Source organism: Pelmatolapia mariae, linkage group LG16_19 (genome assembly GCF_036321145.2).
Source record: "Pelmatolapia mariae isolate MD_Pm_ZW linkage group LG16_19, Pm_UMD_F_2, whole genome shotgun sequence".
In the NCBI taxonomy this organism is placed as follows: Eukaryota; Metazoa; Chordata; class Actinopteri; order Cichliformes; family Cichlidae; genus Pelmatolapia; species Pelmatolapia mariae.
The window spans coordinates 57,069,928-57,090,976 of record NC_086241.1 but is presented as its reverse complement, the minus strand read 5'-3'; the positions used below and the strand labels follow the sequence as shown (position 1 = coordinate 57,090,976).

At 37.3% G+C, this 21,049-nt stretch overlaps 1 protein-coding gene, 1 pseudogene and 3 gene segments (V, D, J or C); 2 read left to right on the top strand and 3 right to left on the bottom strand.

The window, feature by feature from the left end:
- The window catches only part of LOC134645480 (immunoglobulin kappa light chain-like), a 59,690-nt pseudogene that overhangs the window by 13,675 nt on the left and 24,966 nt on the right, over positions 1-21,049 (top strand).
- LOC134645481 (Ig kappa chain V-III region MOPC 63-like) overlaps positions 1-21,049 on the bottom strand; it is a 59,979-nt gene that overhangs the window by 15,682 nt on the left and 23,248 nt on the right.
- Positions 238-2,069, bottom strand: LOC135932126 (Ig lambda-3 chain C region-like). The segment is given in 3 exon segments: positions 238-707; positions 1,356-1,472; positions 2,033-2,069. Coding segments are annotated over 3 exon segments (477 nt in total).
- Positions 8,234-10,111, bottom strand: LOC135932125 (Ig lambda-3 chain C region-like). The segment is given in 3 exon segments: positions 8,234-8,676; positions 9,297-9,413; positions 10,054-10,111. Coding segments are annotated over 3 exon segments (498 nt in total).
- On the top strand, positions 12,742-19,164 carry tspan37 (tetraspanin 37). The gene is made up of 7 exons (XM_063498934.1): positions 12,742-12,914; positions 14,347-14,538; positions 16,229-16,303; positions 16,430-16,528; positions 16,994-17,146; positions 17,249-17,332; positions 18,618-19,164. The coding sequence occupies exons 1-7, from the start codon at positions 12,852-12,854 to the stop codon at positions 18,693-18,695; spliced, it is 744 nt and encodes a 247-aa protein (XP_063355004.1). The 5' UTR covers positions 12,742-12,851; the 3' UTR covers positions 18,696-19,164.

Below are 21,049 nucleotides of genomic sequence, written 5' to 3'. Positions count from 1 at the left end.
TACATTTTGCAATATATAAGACCATGTTACATTCATGATGGCAATTTCCAACTCCTCACCAGTATAAAGCTGAATTTTGTTGGTACCTTCATCTTTTGTTTCAAAGGTCAACAGCAATCGCTCACTTCGCACACAAATAAGCTTTTAAAAGCTTCTCCTCAAGAGCAAAACAAAAGTGATTTTTCATAAGCTGTGATTTTATTTTGTGATTTTGCTTTTTTTACACCATGGTTTTAAAGTCAACATGGATAATATTAGCTGATAAACTTAGCATGCACATCATAAGAAAGTCAAATGTTTGCAAAAATATCGCAACAGCAGAAACATGTAGCTTCATCAAACTATAAAACACATCATATGCAGACAGGAAGTGTTGCTGAAGCTCTACTCTGAGCAGTGGTCAGGGTCCAGGGTTTGAGTGACGGGGCTCTGTCCACTCAGACTGGCCTCACAGCTCACTGAGCCCGCCTTCCTCCACTGGTCTGCAGAGAGGCTCAGGGTGCTGCTCCAGCTGTAGCGGCCGTCTGTCCCCAAGACCTCCAGGCTGGTTGAAACCCCTGAGGATGTGCTGGTGCCCCCCACCTTCCAGCCCAAATTCCAGTTTGAGGGGAAGCCCCCGGTGGCCAAACACACCACAGTGGCACTACTCTGTTTGTCTTCCTCTTTGGATGGAGGGAGGACAGTGAGGGTGGGCCTCACCACACCCGCTGGAGGAGAAAAAGTTGAAGATAACCGAAAAAAGAGATACAAATGTACATCTGAATAAATATATTGTCAGTCATTACTGATCAAACCTTTATTTTTTCATGATGTGTTACAGTTAATAACTCAATCCTGTGATAATCTTCTTATTTGAAACTGACAAAGCTAAAGCACTCATGAGAATACAGTTAAAACTTCACACCTGTTTCTTTCACTTCCTTTTAACTTAATTTAAAATTGATCAACCATGAACACACAATTGATCTAAATATACTGAGTTAATTTCTTTTTTCTAATATAAGTCGACAACACATAAATCAATTTTTGTTTTTATTTTATAATTCATGAGTAAAAACACATTTTAAATCAAAGTGAACTAAAACGTCACTATCACAGCTTTAAATATTGTAACCAGATAATATATAAAGAAGTGAAATGAACCAAAAAGTACATAAAAATTTGTTTTCTGTAAGTTCAGTTCCTTCAAAGACTGAATGAATATTAATTTAAGAAAAGTCTCTTCCAAAATGTTCCAAACATCAACTTAATAATAATCACTGAATTTGATCAAAGTTCTGTTTAAAAAAAAAAAAGAAAAAGAAAAACTTAATAAATACTGCATTTTTCAAAAATGAGAAATTTCTGGTACTTACAGCCAACGATGAGTTTGGTTCCTCCACCAAAAGTGTTCCACAGTGATACAAACTCATTAAGTGGTCGTACAAAAACCTCCTGCACTCTGAACAAACCTCTAACCACTGAAAATGAACCTTTTTTTCATGTAAAACATCACAGTACACCTCATTAAATGCAGAAAATGATTTAACTAAAGTGACTTAAAATTATTTAATGAATTTAAATCATAATTATCATAATTGTATTTTTAGTATTAAGAATTGAAGACAAAACTTAATTTTCATATCACACATACTTATTTTTTTTAAATACACAAAAAACTGTTTAACACAGCAAACAGAAAAGGCTTCAAAAATCATGAATTATGAAACTATGACAATATACTTAAGAATGCTATACAAGTATAGTGTATTTATGATACCAAAATCAAAAAGTAAGCATACAAACCAAAGTGCCATTTTAATCCAGGTGTTAATATATATGTTTCCAAATATATTTTTCTCTATGGCATAAATTCAAACTTTTAATGGTATTAATTCAAACGATTTTTCTTCTGACTTTGTGCCCACATTGCCCTCAGTGTGTTGAGAGCAGTGAAATCATTTCCATAGAGAGGAGGCTTTGCATCATCAGCTGATCCTCCAGAGAACTGAGAAGGTTTATAGTCCTGTGAGTTCAACACTGCAGGACTCACATCTGTCAGTCAACACAGCAGAAAGCACAACCACCATGACTCTCATCACCATCCTCATCTGGACGCTGACCTGCTGCTGTTTTACAGGTTCATTCACTCAGCAACATTTCAAACATGATGTGCTGCTTTTTCTCTCATTGATTTCTGCTGATAAATGAATGATTTGTTTTTGTCTGCAGGATGCAGCGGTCAGGTGACTGTGACTCAACCTCCAGTAGTGACGTCTACTCCTGGATCCACTGTGACTCTGACCTGTAGGACCAACCGAGCTGTTTACAGATGGTCTGATGGTGATGAGGGTATGGCCTGGTATCAACAGAAGTCTGAACAGACTCCAAAGCTCCTAATAAGATTTGCGAAAAAGCTTCAGTCAGGAACACCATCTCGATTTAGTGGCAGTGGAAGCAGCTCTGACTTCTCTATGACCATCAGTGGAGTTCAGACTGAAGATGCAGCAGTTTACTACTGTCAGAGTTACCACTACATAAACAGTGCTTATGTGTTCACACAGTGATTTGTAGTCGTACAAAAACCTTCCTCAGTCAGACTGCAGAGACACTGAGCTGTTACAGCAGGAACTGACTGCAGCTGCTGAAGAGGAAGAAACTCTGACACAGACCAGTGAACACAGTAACTTCACCAAGCACTAAATACTCATCTACACTTCTTTGGGGGAATTTTGAAATAAGGATTTATTTTTAAACATCTGTTTCCACCAGCTCACAGCTTTCTTGTTTCTTTTTTGCACTCCCCTAATAGTCACATTGTATTAAGTCTTTGTTGTTTGTTTGTGTATTTTTTTAAGCTTTATATTCCCAATATCTTCCCATGAAGATCATTAAAGCTTTAACTTGTTGTTGTCAACACTTTTTAGCAGTGATCTCTCTCACACAAAGTTTTCTTCAAAAATCATATTGATCAGATCAGCAGGTGTGTTCCTTTTGCTTTTCCTACTGTGAGTTCATGCCCAGCCTCTCTGATCTTTGCATTACCACAGATCTACTTTCAACCAATTCTCTTGGCTAAGCCTCGGAGTGCTGCTGTATCAGTAGTTCTGTCAGTACAAAACCTGAAGTACCAAAAGGACAAGCTGTGGTTATCGCAATAAGCTCATGATGACTATCGTGGGTGTCACTCTGTCATATGTAAGGAATCATGATCTCATCATCAGATCATGATGAGATTAGAGTTAATAAGCTTTCCTGGCACTTGACACCAGGTTCCTTCTTTGGTTTTTTTGGGTTACATAATGTGGATTAAACATGTGCATGTGACAAAAAGAAAAAAGAAGTTTAATAAATCATAACAAGTTTAGGTAGTATGTTTTGCCAGCACACCAAAGCCATGTTCCTGTTTTGTTTTTTTTTCTAAAAAGACTTGATTGATTGTCAGCAAATGAAAACACTGTAATGTCACTTTTTTCTTTTCCGTGTATATATATATATTTTCATTTAGTGTGACTGCATTTGCAGTCATCACACACACAGACAGGCATTATTTACTTGCTATGCAAAAGGACTGTAAGAAGGTCTGTATTTACACCAATCAGGCATATCATTATAACCAATGACAGGGAAAGTGAATAACACTGATTACCTCTTCTTATCTTATCTCACAGTTTGTTGTGTATGTGGCTGCATAGCCACAGACCAGTCAGGGTGCCTACCACTAAAAGCGCCAACATTGGGCATGGGAATGTGGTCTGATTAGCAAAATGTTCTTTTAAATAACATGTGTGTGCATTGCTTAACTGGAGAACACCAGGTACCAGGATGCACTATAGGAGGAAGTGTGATCTCTTTGGGAAACCTTGGGTCCTGCCATCCATGTGGATTCTACTTTGGCACTTACCTCCTACTTAAGCATTGTTGCAGACTTGTCATAGAAATGATATTTATTCGCTGTGGCCTCTTTCAGCAGGATAATGTGTTCTCCTCCAAAGCAAAAATGGTTCCGAAACAGTTTCAGGAGCACAACAATGAGTTTGCAGTGTTGACTTTGTCTCCAAATTCTCCACATTTCAATCCCAACAAAACATGTGTGAGATGCGCTCGAAAAACATGGATCACATGGTTCACAATCCATGGATGCCCCACCTTACAACTTACAGGAATTGAATGATACAGCAGGACACTTTCAGAGATCTAATGGAGTCCATGTCTCAACTGTTCAGGGCTGTTTTAGCAGCAAAAATGGGACCAACCAATATCAGGCAAGTGTTATGCCTGATTGATGTAGTCCTGCTGAAGACAATTCCAGGTCTGTATTAAAGGGCAGGAAGAATAAGTCTGAGTTACAGCAGGATGATTATGTTAGTTTAAATGAATCAACACCCCCAAGAATCCTTGAAGGGGGCGGTGTGGCAGCAATTTCCCACACCAGCTTATTAACCAGCCACAGACCAAGACAGAGTTTTAATTCATTTCAAAGCCTGATGCTTAGCCTTGTTCACCCTAGCTGGAAACCCCCCCAAAACAGTCTTATTTGTTCATATCTATCATTCACCTGGGCCTTACACAGAGTTTCTGCCTGATTTCTCAGACTTTTATCTGATTTAGTGCTCAGCTCAGATAAAATAATTATTGTGGGTGATTTTAACATTCATGTAGATGCTAAAAATGACAGCCTCAATATGGCATTTAATCTGTTATTAGACTCAATTGGCTTCTCTCAAAATGTAAAAGAACCCACCCACCACTTTAACCACACTCTAGATCTTGTTTTAACATATGGCATAGAAACTGAACATTTAACAGTGTTTCCTGAAAACCTTATGTTGTCTAATGCTTTTCTAAGTACAATAATTGATTACACAGCAGTGGAGAGTAGACTTTATCACAGTAGATGTCTTTCTGAAAGTGCTGTAACTAAATTTAAGAATATAATTCAATCACTGTTATCATCTTCAATGGCCTGTACCAACCAGAGCAGAGCAGCTAAATGAACGCTACTCCAACAGAGGTCGATTATCTTGTTAATAATTTTGCCTCCTCACTAAGTATGACTCTGGCTACTGTAGCTCATGTGAAAAAGAGATCCTCAAATCAAAAGTACTTGACTCCCTGGTATAACTCTCAAACACAAACCTTGAAGCAGATAACTTATAAGCTGGAGACAAAATGACATATAAAAAATTTAGAAGATCATCTTTTAGCTTTAGTTTGCTGCATTATAAGAAAGCCCTCTGTAAAGCTAGAACATTTTTCTATTCATCACTGATTAAAGAAAATAAGAACAACCCAAGGTTTCTCTTCAGCACTGTAGCCATGCGGACAAAAAGTCAGAGCACTGTTGACTCAACCATCCCTTTAATGTTAACTGGTAATGACTTCATGAACTTCTTCACAAATAAAATTTGAACCATTAGAGAAAAAAATACTCATAATCATCTCACAGATGTAATATTATCTACAGCTACTTTCAGTACCATTGATATTCATATAGAGTCTTTTTCTGCAATTGGTCTTTCTGAGTTAACTTCAGTAACAGCTGGCAATAGTTAAACAGTTACTTAAAAAGCCTTCTCTTGACCCAGTCTTGACGCAGTCTTAGCTAATTAGTCTTTGCTTTCTTTTGTCTCAAAAATCCTTGAAAGAGTATTTGTCAAACAGCTATCAGATCATCTGCAGAGGAATGACTTATTTGAAGAGTTTCAGTCAGGTTTCAGAGCTCATCGCTGTACAGAAACAGAATCTGCTTATGGCCTCCAGTGTTGGGGAGTAACGGAATACATGTACCGGCGTCACATATTTAATACAAAATATCAGTAAATGTATTTTGTTACAGTTACCATTTAAATAGGTGTCCCTCACCCCAACCAGTCACGGCAGATGGCTATGGCGCTTTTTTTTTGTCCCTCTATTCTGTGAGCACGTAAAGAAAATTTGCAAGCGCAAATGTTGCATTTTGAGGAGAAAATTATTTTGAGCGAAGAAAAGTTTAATTTGAGCGAACAAAATTCATTGTTGCGTGCAAGAAATGTATTTCAGTGTTTGCTAATATCCATATACACACATAATAACAGCTCCTCTCACTGTGTTGTTGGCATTTGCTCTTGCTCAGATCTCTGCTCTGTGTCCTCACAGACATCTGCGGACCTAAAAGCTAAACAACCTGAAACATGGAAACGTAGCTGGAAAGACACTGGGGAAGATGAACAGGATGACCAACAGGCATGATACACAGAATGATACGCAGACGCTCCGGCGAAGAACAGAGGTAACCACGCACTAAATATACACACAAAAGTAAAAAGATAATGGCACACAGGAGGGAGACACAGCTGAACCTAATTAGACAAGACAACAGTGAAGCGAAAACCAAAACACTGAACACTGGACGTGGGTGTTTTAAAAGAGGTAAAGAGGAAATACAAGACAGAAAGCCACAATTCCCAGAATAAAACTTAAAACAAAAACAGAAAACACTGGGTCGCAGTGTAACTTCATCAAGCTATAAAACACATCAAATGCCAACAGGAAGTGTTGCTGAAGCCCTACTCTCAGCAGTGGTCAGGGTCAAGTGATGTTTCCAGTAACTCTGATTATAATGTTTGGCTTTCTGAGTCAGGGTGAGAGTTTTTTTATTTGTTTGTTTTTAATTCAGTTTGTGCTGTTCATGTTTCTCTGATTTAACCTGATACATTTTCTGTTGTTCTTTCTTCAAGATTCAAATCATTTTAGTTCTCATTTCAAAGTCATTTGCCAATAGTTTTCTGACTCTGTTAAGCCAAGCCTGTCAGGCACTGTGACCATTAGTGCCACAAGGAGTTGCTGGACTTAGTTAGTACCTTCAGAAACCTGGACAGCCTCCCAAACTGCTGTTTTACAAAATCAGCAGCCGTGAATCTGATACTCCGAGTCATTTCAGCAGCAGTGGATCTGAGCCTGAGTTCACTCTGACAATCAATGGAGTTCAGGCTGCAGATGCAGGAGATTACTACTGTATGGGAGCATATAGAGGCCCAGAGTTCACACAGTGATACAGAGTCTTACAAAAACCTCCCTCAGTTACTATTTGCAGTGTTGCAGCTGTGAGCTTCTGATACAGACTCTGACATGCATCACTGGTTCACTGAGGCTACTCTCAGAGGTGGAAACTAAAATATTTATTCATTCCTGATCACATCATTAAGAAGATTTTAAATTAAGTCACACTATTTAGAATCTGTAACATATCATGCTTATCTCACTACATTTTGTATTACTTCTAATTTGCTGTGCATAAGAAGGTAATATAAAAATAATTTTGTTTATACAGTACATTTTAAATCAAACAGTTATAAGGTTCTTCACATTTTAAATAAAATTACTTATAAGAAATAAGTTTTCATATCACAGCATACATAAATACATATTTAAAAGTAACTTTTGACAACAAAGGTCAAAATTAAATAACCAAATGATCAGGATAACATAAACGAGCAGAAAATGCAGAAAAATGTATTTGCTACAGCCTCAAACGACTGACTGCAATAACATGTTGTTAGCAGTGATGCTGCATAAACATCAGCCTGGCCATGAAGGGCTTTAAATTTGATTAATAAAATTTTAATATTAATTCTACAGTTTGCCAGAAGGCCACAAAGGGAGGCAAGAGAACATGTGTTGTTCTTTGATGATACTTTGAGTCAGATTTTTGCAGTATTAATTCCTTGAAAAAACAAGACTGGATGGGCTTAGAGGCTCAAAATTCAATTCTTAGTCAAAAAACTTGCACAGAAAATATGTCTAGTAATCAAAACCCAATACTGAACCCAGACCCTGTACACAGTTTTAAACTTAAATAAAATTAATCTACTTTGATTTGAACTAAACAATGATTGTGCTTCATGCATGACAATGTTTTATCAGTTTCCTACGACAGGGTTGGAATTAGGTGTTAAAGTTTTATTTGGGAGGTGGGAAGTTCAGCTGTAGTGGGGCAGCAGAGACTCAGCTACATTTTGCAATATAAGACATTCACCATGATGTCAATTTTCCAACTCCTCACCAGTATAAAGCTGGATTTTAGTTGGTATCTTTATCTTTTGTTTCAAAGGTCAACAGTAATTGCTGACTTTGCACACAAATAAGCTTTTAAAAGCTTCTCCCCAAGAGCAAAACAAAAGTGATTTTTCTTAAGCTGTGATTTTATTTTGTGATTTTTACTTTTTTTTACACAATGGTTTTAAAAAAACAACATGGATAATGTTAGCTGATAAACTTAGCATGCACATCAATAGAAAGTCAAATGTTTGCAGAAATATCGCGACAGCAGAAACATGTAGCTTCATCAAACTATAAAACATATCATTAGCAGACAGGAAGTGTTGCTGAAGCTCTACTCTGAGCAGTGGTCAGGGTCCAGGGTTTGAGTGACGGGGCTCTGTCCACTCAGACTGGCCTCACAGCTCACTGAGCCCGCCTTCCTCCACTGGTCTGCAGAGAGGCTCAGGGTGCTGCTCCAGCTGTAGCGGCCGTCTGTCCCCAAGACCTCCAGGCTGGTTGAAACCCCTGAGGATGTGCTGGTGCCCCCCACCTTCCAGCCCAAATTCCAGTTTGAGGGGAAGCCCCCGGTGGCCAAACACACCACAGTGGCACTACTCTGTTTGTCTTCCTCTTTGGATGGAGGGAGGACAGTGAGGGTGGGTCTCACCACACCCGCTGGAGGAGAAAAGGTTGACGATAACCGAAAAAAGAGATACAAATGTACAAAAATCTGAATAAATATATTGTTAGTGATTATTGATCAAACCTTTATTTTTTCATGATGTGTTACAGTTAATAACTTGACCTTGTGATAATTTTCTTATTTGAAACTGACAAAGCTAAAGTACTCATGAGAATACAGTTAAAACTTCACATCTGTTTCTTTCACTTCCTTTAAACTTAATTATAAATTGATCAACCATGAACAAAAATATATCTTGATCTAAATATACTGAGAAAATTATTTTTGATTCTAACAGAACTCCACAAAACATAATTCAATATTTGTTTTTATTTTAAAATTAATTGGTAAAAATACATTTCAAATCAAAGTGAACTAAAACGTCACAATCACAGCTTTTAATATCTTAACCAGACAATATTGAAAGAAGCAAAAATAACTAAAAGATAATTACAATTTGTTGTTTTGTGTTATGTAAAAGACTAAATGAATTTTAATTTAAGAAAAGTTCATTTCAAAATTGTGACATCAACTTAATAATAATTACTGAATTTGTTCAACATTCTGTACTAAATACTACATTTTTCAAAAATTACACATTTCTGGTACTTACAGCCAACGATGAGTTTGGTTCCTCCACCAAAAGTCAACCACAGTGATACAAACTCATTAAGTGGCCGTACAAAAACCTCCTGCACTCTGAACAAACTTCTAACCACTGAAAATGAACCTTTTAATATAAAACATCACAGTACACCTTATTGAACACAGAAGATGATTTAACTTAAGTGACTTAAAATTATTTCATGAATTTAAATCATAATTATCATAATTGTATCTTTAGTATTAAGAATTGAAAGACAAAACTTAATTTTCACATTACACATATTCATTTAAAAAACACACACAAAACTTCTGGACTTCTTTAACTTAAAGAAGTCCAGACGCTTTTCTTTGCAAGCTCCCTTGACTACGATGACCTGGATGATTGAGAACCTTCACAGACACACACAAAACTGTTTTAGCATAGCAACCAGAAAGGCTTCAAAAAATAATGAATTATGAGACTATAAAAATATAATGAACAACTACACATATATATCAAAAGGTAAGCATACAAACCAGAGTGCCATTTTAATCCAAGCGATACAAATACGTAAATATGTTTCCAATATATTTTTCTCTACTGCATAAAATTATTAAAAGTATTAATCGAAACAATTTTTCTTTTGATTTTGTGTCACAAAGTTTCCTTCAGTGTGTTGAGAGCAGAGAAATCATTTCCATAGAGGAGGCTTTGCATCATCAGCTGATCCTCCAGAGAACTGAGAAGGTTTATAGTCCTGTGAGTTCAACACTGCAGGACTCACATCTGTCAGTCAACACGGCAGAAAGCACAACCACCATGACTCTCATCACCATCCTCATCTGGACGCTGACCTGCTGCTGTTTTACAGGTTCATTCACTCAGCAACATTTCAAACATGATGTGCTGCTTTTTCTCTCATTGATTTCTGCTGATAAATAAATGATTTGTTTTTGTCTGCAGGATGCAGCGGTCAGGTGACTGTGACTCAACCTCCAGTAGTGACATCTACTCCTGGAAACACTGTGACTCTGACCTGCAACACCAATCCAAAAGTTAAAACTTGGACAGATGGAGATAGTAGAGTAGCTTGGTATCAGCAGAAATCTGGAGCAGCTCCAAAGTTGGTCATTTACTTGGGTACAAAACCCACAAGTGAATTTTCTTCTCGATTCTCTGGCCGAGGAGACGGAGTGAACGCAGCAATGACCATCAGTGGAGTTCAGGCTGAAGATGCAGCAGTTTACTACTGTCAGAGTGCTCATCAAATAAACAGTGCTTGGGTGTTCACACAGTGATTTGTAGTCATACAAAAACCTCCCTCAGTCAGACTGCAGAGACACTGAGCTGTTACAGCAGGGACTGACTGCAGCTGCTGAAGAGGAAGAAACTCTGACACAGACCACTGAACACAGAGCTGATGAGCACTTAAAGACTTAAGCAAGCAATAATAATCATTATTTACTTTATTTCTGAAGTTTAATTTATTGAAAGATATTTTAAAGAATCTAAAGACACCACATAACTCATTTATGTTCCCATTTAATCACCACAAAACAAAACAGTTCTTACTCGAGTACACATTTCAGTTATTAAAACTGAAAATGAAAACATTCTACTTTTCCCTGCTATCAAATATCACCAGATACAAAAGATATGGCAATCTAGAGTCACATTATTTTTTTTTCACTGACTGGTTTAGGATTCCCAATAAAATAAGAAAAAAGGGAAAAGGAAAAGAAAACTCCACAGCCTCAAACAGAAGCCTCAGGCATTTCTTTTTAATGCCTGTGAAAGATTTATAAGCAACACAATTATAACCATCAAAATTAGACTTAGTGAATCCGATAAATCTTTTCTGTGAGATTTCCAAAAATTAAAAAAAAAAAAATACCAGTAACAAATTAATTTTCTATGTTAGGAAATACAGTAAAAATCCTTGTAATAATTTGGATGATCTAATAATATTTGATCTGTTTCAAAGCATAATGTTAGTGCTTTCAATTAAAAATTATTTCTTATGAAGATGCAACAAAAACTCAAGTATTACTGATCTTTTGTAGGGTGTGAACAGTCTGACGTTATAAGAGTTTTCTGTGATTTTGGTTTTTAACAGGTTCATCAGGTCACTAATGTAACAAAGCTGAATGATTATATCACTTTGCGTCTCATACAAGAATTTTCTCTCCTTGTGCAAACACGGTATTGGTTTGACTATAAGGGTTTTTTTTTGAATGATTGTCAGTTTTACCAGTTTAAGAAAAGTTCATCTTTAATCATCAGTGATATACAGGCTGTAGATACTGGAGAGTGTTTTGCTCACTGTAACCTCACTAAGTACAAATTACAGATTTAGGTTGATTGATTGTATTACATGAATTTTGTCTGAATTTTGAAATAGGGATTTTTAAAATTCTTACAACAAGTTCTGTTCTGTTCACATTTCCTGACAAAGGTGGCTGTTTAAATAGAATAATAGTAATAGTAATAATAATATTAAAGGTCATTTTATGTTTACAATGTAACATGACCTGTAAGATTGCTGATCATGATAAAATCATGTCCAACATGTTCCAGCAGTTCCACCATGACTCCCATCACCATCCTCATTCACACTCTGACTTACAACTATTTAATAGATCAGAAATACTTTAAACACAGAAAATAATTTCATCACCCAAAACCCAGATTAGCGCTTATATAAATTCATAAATTTGCAGGCACTATGTTAATCTTACAGATATAAACATATTTTCTGGCGTTAAATAAAGACATAGTGCATTATCATTCATCACAATGTTCAGTCAAAATTTAATTTTACAAATTTGAGGCAAAAATGTAAGTGTATAAAATGTGTTGACAGAAAACACAATATTACTTTTACTTTTTAAACTTGAGGCAATGTTTGCAGAATATGCCTGCATTTGTAGCTGTAAAAAATACTTTTACAATTTTTACCAGTTGTTTGAGTTAGACCTACTCATCTATCACTGATCGTGCACTGTGGCACAATCAAAAAATAACTCTCACTTTGTCGTAATTTCGCTTAAATTCACAAGAGGGCAGTGTTGACATAAGCTAGGATTGCAAAAGGAAGGTAGGGGTCTGCTCGAAAAAGTAACGTTTTCCATTTGCGACACAGGTGAGTGCAGATATACGGAGGTGAAATACACCAAGCGTTACAAAAGCAAATGCACAGCGTGTGAGGTCTTGTGCAGGATTTCTTACTTCGAGTATGTGACTGAACTGGTGATTCCACCTTAAGTTAAACAACCACAAAATATTTACTGGAGGCTTAGTGGAGCTTCTATTACGTTTTTACAATAAAGAGGTTTCCGCGTTCTTTCGGGAAGTTGATCTTTGGCCAGTGCGGAAGGGAAGTTTAACTAGTCTACGTTCCCGTGAAGACTAAGGTGCTTCCAGGCGCACGTCGTTTTATCAGATAGATTGTCTTTACTTTGCATAGACCCACAGAGGCTTCGCGATTCATTTATCATTATGCCATCTTTGCTTTGACGCATCCGCACCTGGCGTCGATTATTGCGCGCTCTCTTCTCTCGGCTTATATAGGCTACTCTGAAAATGAGTCATCAGAGAACAAACTGTTTAAAAACAGCGCTTCAGTTGACGTCTCAACTAATGTTGGTAGGTGAGACTTTTTCAGCCTTGCTACAGCTTTTACTGTATTATCTTGCTTTCTCCTTCCAATCATATTACCAAAATGAACTTTATTAGAGTGATTAATATGATTTTTACTTTTGCCAAGTGTTGATTCTTACTTCTGTTTAAAATAGTAAATAGAGTATTTAAAAAAAGCTACTGATATAAAAGATGTTGTTTGCGATTTTACATGTAAACCTTACTGCCGTGTGAGTCACATGTCACGCGACAGAGAAGGTCATGTGAGAAACAGGAACTACAGACAAATCAGAGTAAGGGAGAGTGGAAGATTCATTATTATATTGCTTTTTATAATCATGCCTGTTAAAAACCGTGTTTGTACATTTTAATAATCCATGTTTACTTCCCTTTATTTTATTTTATTTTATTTTATTGTTACAAAGTGCAAACCTATGATTAGTTCTGTGATAACTGTATGAGTTTTTTAACAAAGTTAGTAACATAAAAAAAACAAGCTACACACCTGAGAACAGTAGAAAGAACCAATGCTCTCGTTGCTCTTCAAATAATTCATTTTAAGCCATTCATATTTTAATTTTCCTCTGAATTTCCTGGACAAAAGAATAAATGGTAAATGGCCTGTATTTATATAGCGCCTTTATTAGTCCCTAAGGACTCCAAAGCGCTTTACATATCCAGTCATTCACCCATTCGTGATGGCAAGCTACATTGTAGCCACAGCCACCCTGGGGCGCACTGACAGAGACGAGGCTGCCGGACACTGGCGCCACCGGGCCCTCTGACCACCACCAGTAGGCAATGGGTGAAGTGTGTTGCCCAAGGACACAACGACCGAGACTGTCCGAGCCGGGGCTCGAACCGGCAACTTTCCGATTACAAGGCGAAGTCCCAACTCTTGAGCCACGATCGCCCATCTATAACTGTTGTCAGTTATTTTTTAAATTTGATCATACTTCTGTGATTTTCTTGAAACAGTGTTCAATTAAATTAACGCACAGTTATAACAGCTAGGGTAAGCCAACAGCAATGCATCAGTGGGTGGAAGGTTGCAAGCTGAATTCCCAGAACTGTAATGTGAGGCATGTAGCCCAACTGGTGTAGTAACACTTCTGTGGCTGTTAGGTTAGAAAGCTTCCAGGTGAAAATAGGTTTGAACAAAGTATCTTGTAAAAGAAAGAGTTATTCTCTTTGGACACGTTGTTGTGCGAAGGTCAATGCCATACTTGTTCTGTAGGATGAAACCAGAAGAGTTGGCAGATATTGAACTTAGCAAAGATGGCTTGGCAAAACAAGAGACCTCTTACTAAGTTATAAATATGTTCTTTTTTTATCATAAAGAAAAGATGTGTGGTTATCTGTGGTGATAACCCACAAAGCTGTATATCAATAGCATGTGTAAATATAACTTTTATAATTTTTTATTCTAATTTATCAGGCAGTGGGGATACTGGTGTGCCTGAATGGAGTTTACCTGCTGATGAAGTATGGAGAGAATAGCCGTTTTTTTTCAGAGTCCTACATGACCCTGACCGCTTTGGTCACAGTCACCAGTGCTGCGTTGCTATTGGTCACCGGATGCCTCGGCTCCTGGGTGAGCCTCAAGGATTCCATCTGTCTACAGGGACTGGTGAGGCTGTCAGTCTGTTTGGGACTGTGATTATCTGTACAGGTCCTTCTCAAAAAATTAGCACATTGTGATAAAGTTCATTATTTCCTGTAATGTACTGATAAACATTAGACTTTCATATATTTTAGATTCATTACACACAACTGAAGTAGTTCAGGCCTTTCATTGTTTTAATATTGATGATTTTGGCATACATAACTCATGAAAACCCAAAATTCCTGTCTCAAAAAATTAGCATATTTCATCCGACCAATAAAAGAAAAGTGTTTTTAATACAAAAAATGTCAACCTTCAAATAATTATGTTCAGTTATGCACTCAATACTTGGTCGGGAATCCTTTTGCAGAAATAACTGCTTCAATGCGGCGTGGCATGGAGGCAATCAGCCTGTGGCACTGCTGAGGTGTTATGGAGGCCCAGGATGCTTCGATAGCGGCCTTAAGCTCATCCAGAGTGTTGGGTCTTGCGTCTCTCAACTTTCTCTTCACAATATCCCACAGATTCTCTATGGGGTTCAGGTCAGGAGAGTTGGCAGGCCAATTGAGCACAGTAATACCATGGTCAGTAAACCATTTACCAGTGGTTTTGGCACTGTGAGCAGGTGCCAGGTCGTGCTGAAAAATGAAATCTTCATCTCCATAAAGCTTTTCAGCAGATGGAAGCATGAAGTGCTCCAAAATCTCCTGATAGCTAGCTGCATTGACCCTGCCCTTGATAAAACACAGTGGACCAACACCGGCAGCTGACATGGCACCCCAGACCATCACTGACTGTGGGTACTTGACACTGGACTTCAGGCATTTTGGCATTTCCCTCTCCCCAGTCTTCCTCCAGACTCTGGCACCTTGATTTCCGAATGACATGCAAAAGTTGCTTTCATCCGAAAAAAGTACTTTGGACCACTGAGCAACAGTCCAGAGTTGCTTCTCTGTAGCCCAGGTCAGGCGCTTCTGCCGCTGTTTCTGGTTCAAAAGTGGCTTGACCTGGGGAATGCCCATTTCCTGCACACACCTGTACACGGTGGCTCTGGATGTTTCTACTCCAGACTCAGTCCACTTCTTCCGCAGGTCCCCCAAGGTCTGGAATCGGTTCTTCTCCACAATCTTCCTCAGGGTCCGGTCACCTCTTCTCATTGTGCAGCGTTTTCTGCCACACTTTTTCCTTCCCACAGACTTCCCACTGAGGTGCCTTGATACAGCACTCTGGGAACAGCCTATTCGTTCAGGATTTCTTTCTGTGTCTTACCCTCTTGCTTGAGGGTGTCAATGATGGCCTTCTGGACAGCAGTCAGGTCAGCAGTCTTACCCATGATTGCGGTTTTGAGTAATGAACCAGGCTGGGAGTTTTTAAAAGCCTCAGGAACCTTTTGCAGGTGTTTAGAGTTAATTCGTTGATTCAGATGGTTAGGTTAATAGCTCGTTTAGAGAACCTTTTCATGATATGCTAATTTTTTGAGACAGGAATTTTGGGTTTTCATGAGTTATGTATGCCAAAATCATCAATATTAAAACAATGAAAGGCTTGAACTACTTCAGTTGTGTGTAATGAATCTAAAATATATGAAAGTCTAATGTTTATCAGTAAATTACAAGAAATAATGAACTTTATCACAATATGCTAATTTTTTGAGAAGGACCTGTATGTGTATGTAGTGCTTGGAGTTTACATAAAAAAGTGTTTTCTTCTCCAGTTTGTTTACCTCCTAGTTGTGGTCTTTTGTGTGAAAAGTACGGCTTCAGCGCTGGCTTATTTCCATTCAGTGACGGTATGTAAGATTACTTAAAAATTAATATGCATTGGACAATTGTGCTTTTATGATAAGAGAAGATTATTCTTGGGATAAAGAGGCATATGTGTTTTTGCTCCTTGTCTCTTCCAACTTTTTCTTTAGCTGGATACAGAGATGGCTCCCTTCAGTGGAGTGTTTGAGAATTACACCGGCAGCAGCGAGGACTCCAATTCTCGGTCTGTGGATGCTATGCAAGAGGAGGTTTGTACTTTAATATGTCACATGGACATGACTATGAATCCCTACAAAAGCTTTTTTTTTTTTTTTGTAAAACTTGTGTAGCTTGTGCAGCAGTAATACTAAAACAACAGCTATATCTGATCCACTATACATACTTTTAAATAGATGATGTTTTAAAAATCAAAATATATAATCTTTCCTTAATGACAATTTTCACTCAAGAGTATATTTAGGTATTGACTGAAAGCGTCCCATAAGATGCCTATAAAGTGCTATAATTTTCAGCCCTGATCTGCTTTACCTCATCCAGAAAAATCAGGACTAAAGTAATTTGTCCATAACACATGGCACAGTCAGATATATTAAGAAATTCTAATAAAAAACAAATCCTGTTTATACTCATATCAATCAAATATAATATATATACATTTTGACAGTTTCCACTGTCTTTTACTAACTTGTGGTGATTTTTTTGGTCTCCGTTAGCTCAAATGTTGCGGTGTGAAGAACTACACGGACTGGCTGGAAACCACCTGGTTTAATAAAAGTGGAGGACTCAGGTTTCCTCACAGTTGCTGCAACGTTACTTTCCCCACTTGTAATGGCACTGTTCACCAGCCATGGCAAATTTACACACAGGTAGACATGTGCATCTTGATAAATTCATCAAGCTTCTTCATGAAGGTTTGATTAGACCCATCTGTTTCTCTGATTTTCTTGTTCATTGTTTCAATCTTTCAGGGCTGCCAAGAGGAGCTGTGGAAGGTCATACAGTTTGCGCTGAAAATGGTCATCTGGAGCTCCCTATTGGTTTATGTAGTGGAGGTTCGAAAGACTTTAAACATTTCTGAACTGCATATTGTGTATACATTGCATATGAAATGCACACCTGAAAGAAAAATGAAACACTGGCATTGTTATCATGAGAGCAAGCTTTAATCTTATCTTTAATTTTAGTTTGGCCAAATATTTAGCACAATATCTAATATGTAAATTCAATTTTATTTATACAGTGCCAAATCACAACAACAGTCACCTCAAAGTGGTTTATATTGTAAGGTAGACACTATAATAATACATACAGAGAAAAACCGAACAATCATATGACCCCCTATGAGCAAGTACTTTGGCGACAGTGGGAAGGAAAAACTCCCTTTTAACAGGAAGAAACCTCCAGCAGGCCAGGCTCAGGGAAGGGTGGCCATCTTTCTTCCACATGCTGTGGAAGAGAACAAGAGATTAATAACAAGTATGATGTCAGAAAATAGACAAACGCACAAAAAAATTTCCAAAGCCTGGACTGACATATTGAATTGACCTCTTTTGTCAAACAAAAAAATCTAAAATCCAACTCAATTAGTAGCAACCTTTTAACATTAAGGACTGTTTACAAAGATGTGCTGCATTTACTGCTGTGTTCCGCGCATTGTCCAAGGGCGCTGCAGAGGTGAAAGCACGATAGGCAGAGCTTTCAAAATTTTCACAGGCCTCTAGTAAAATATCCTGTATGGAAACTATATCTGAGAAGCTATATTAAATGTGTGCATTTATTGGTAGGAACACATAATAAATGTAAGTTATGTTTAGCCACATTGTTAACTTACAAACTGTCAGCTGGATGCCGAGCAAAGCTCAACAACTTTCAGGTCCTAAGCTTATGACATTGGAAATAACATTTCACTGCGCACCATTATCACTGCCTGTGTGGAATTCCATTTGGCATATAATGTTATTTGTTCCATTGGCAAAATAAAAATGTTGTTTAAAGCAGTCGTTAAAAACATGAACAATAATTTGATAGTTTTTTATTAAAATCTTTAAAATGTGTCACATTTTAATGAATATTTAAACTTTTCACACTCCATTTTCTCTATATCACACATGTTAACTAAGGTGGTTAACGAGATAAAAGCTCATCTGTTACAATGATAAATCCACCTAAACATCTTCTGCATCTGCATCATGCAATTTATACATGGTTTTACTCTTCATTTAGTGGTGTTAGATTGCGCTTTTAATCATAAATTATTACACATGTTTAACACAGGCTGCAGAAGGTGATTATTTGCCAATAACCAAAATCCTGCTCTTTTTCTTTCTTCTCCTGCAGATTGGGTTGTTTGTGACGGTGACACAGCTCATGAGAACAAATAGATTTACAAGGTACCAAGTACTGGAGAAAAACTAAAGATGCTCTAATGGATGAAAGATCACTACACTTTGAATAGATATTGTTCAAATCTCAAAACTATTGAGTCATTTGCCGGTACACTATGAAACATGTAAAACTGGAGAAAGTCATTTTGTGTAATACATGTGTAATAAGACTGACAGTTTTTTTGCAATAAACATTAGAATCAGAATACTTTAATAATCCCTAAAGAACTTATGTAATTATGTAAACATACTGCAGAACTGGCCAGTTTGGACTTCTGGCCTGAAAAAATGTAGGCAAAGATGGGGCAAAGGGCTTAGAGATATATCCTAGCTTAGGTTTGATGAATATGAGTTACTGTCACAGACTTTTTTGGCCTACAGAGGGCTGGCACATTTCTGCTATAGCTCTCTCAAGCAATATCTGTGTTGAGTGTGTGTGGTTGAATTGTGTTATGTTTGTATCTTGATTGTCAGTGCATTACTGTATGTGGAGAATTCCGTCACTGCCTGTGTAATAATGTTTTGTTATTAGACTGAAAGTGGTGCATACAGAATTACTTTATAAAAGAAATATAAATGAATTGTATGCTTTACATGGCATTTAGCAATTTATGCTTCTCTGCACTGATATTCACATGTGATCCCTATCCCTATGGTCACTAAATTGTGACATGGACTTTTAAGATATAATAATATTTTTCAACAAGTCAACCAACAAACTATTTTTCGTTCTCCTTTAGACCCAGAGAAATATTCACGCTTTGCCAAAACCTGGGGTTTGTCCATTTGATGGAGGTGAAAAATAAACCCAATGATGCCATTGTTGGAACGCCAAATTATTATTATTTTATTTTCTATTTTATATAGACGTGCCTTTAACAATAATGCCCTCTGATCAAAGAAGCTTGGAAAGAAAGCAAGTTTTGTGAAGATGCTTCGCCTCTCATCCAAGAGCCTTCTTCAGTTCTAAAACCAAATACTAGAAAGTCCCAGGTATTTAAACTCTACCGGGGGGTTATCCCTTATTTATCACGTGCCTCATCATGTGAGCCAAGGTGAGAAAAAAGGTGTGGATTATTACCACCAGATGTTTCGGCTGAACCACTGTGAGATCCTATCATGTGATCTATTGAGGTCACCTGACACAGGAATGTAATGTAATGGCCTGCTAATGGCCTGTATTTGTATACCGCTTTACTAGTCCCTAAGGACCCCAAAGCACTTTACACATCCAGTCATCCACCCATTCACGCACACATTCACACACTGGTGATGGCAAGCTACATTGAAGCCACAGCCACCCTGGGGCGCACTGACAGAGGCGAGGCTGCTGGACACTGGCGCCACCGGGCCCTCTGACCTCATGAGGTCATGTATTTTTGTATCTGTATAGATTTCCCTTACTAATTGAATTTTTGCTGCAAATGATTAGCCATTTCAAACTCCACTAAGTAAAAAAAGAGCAACTTTTCTGAAAAGTTTTTATGTTGGATTTGCATGCTGGGAATTTAGTTACTTGTACTTCTTGATCCTACTCCCAATCATTTGTCTGAAATGTCCGAACCTGTCAAAATCAACAATTTGGTTTTCAAGTATAGTAAGCCAAGTGAGAGTCATTTTAAATTATGTTAAGCAAGCAAAGAAAAAAAGGAATGCTCAAAAAAAGAAGGGGAGGAGAGGGCAGTGTGAGTGTAGTGCTAGGACTTTGGATGTGAGCAGTGCTGGAATTAGCACAAAACATGAAGTTCTGATTGATGAGTAGCTTGTGTTTTTGTACTCATACTGTAATAGTTTGTGTGTGTGTGTGTGTGTGTGTGTGTGTGTGTGTGTGTGTGTGTGTGTGTGTGTGTGTGTGTGTGTATGTGAGAGAGGGAGAGAGGGAGAGAGAGAGAGAGAATATGAGATGCTGTGTTTTCAGGGCCCAAGAAAATATCTGCCTGTAGCAAATTTTCAATAGGGGTTGGGGTCAGTTTTTGTGGGAAGGTTATAAGGTTTATAAGCCAATAAGACTCCCTAATGTCAAGTATTTATTTTAAAGGGTTAAAAAAGGAAAATAAAAATACACGTTACCTCCTTACAAAGATGTTTTAGTGATAATGTTATTAATAAAAATATAATAAATAATAAAAAAAACATAGATAAATATAATTACAAAATTAGAAGGATTGGTGTTTATTATTGTTGTTGTTGTTGTTGTTGTTGTTGTTGTTGCAGAATTTAGAATTAAGTCGAAATTAAGTCGAAATTTCGAGATAAATCGTGAAATATTATTTTGAGATTAAATCTAAAATAGTATAGGAAAAAAATTAAAAATATTTTAGTTTATTTTCAAAATAGTAATATAATATTCCTTTTTTCTCATACTCCTCGGTAATCTCTTTATCT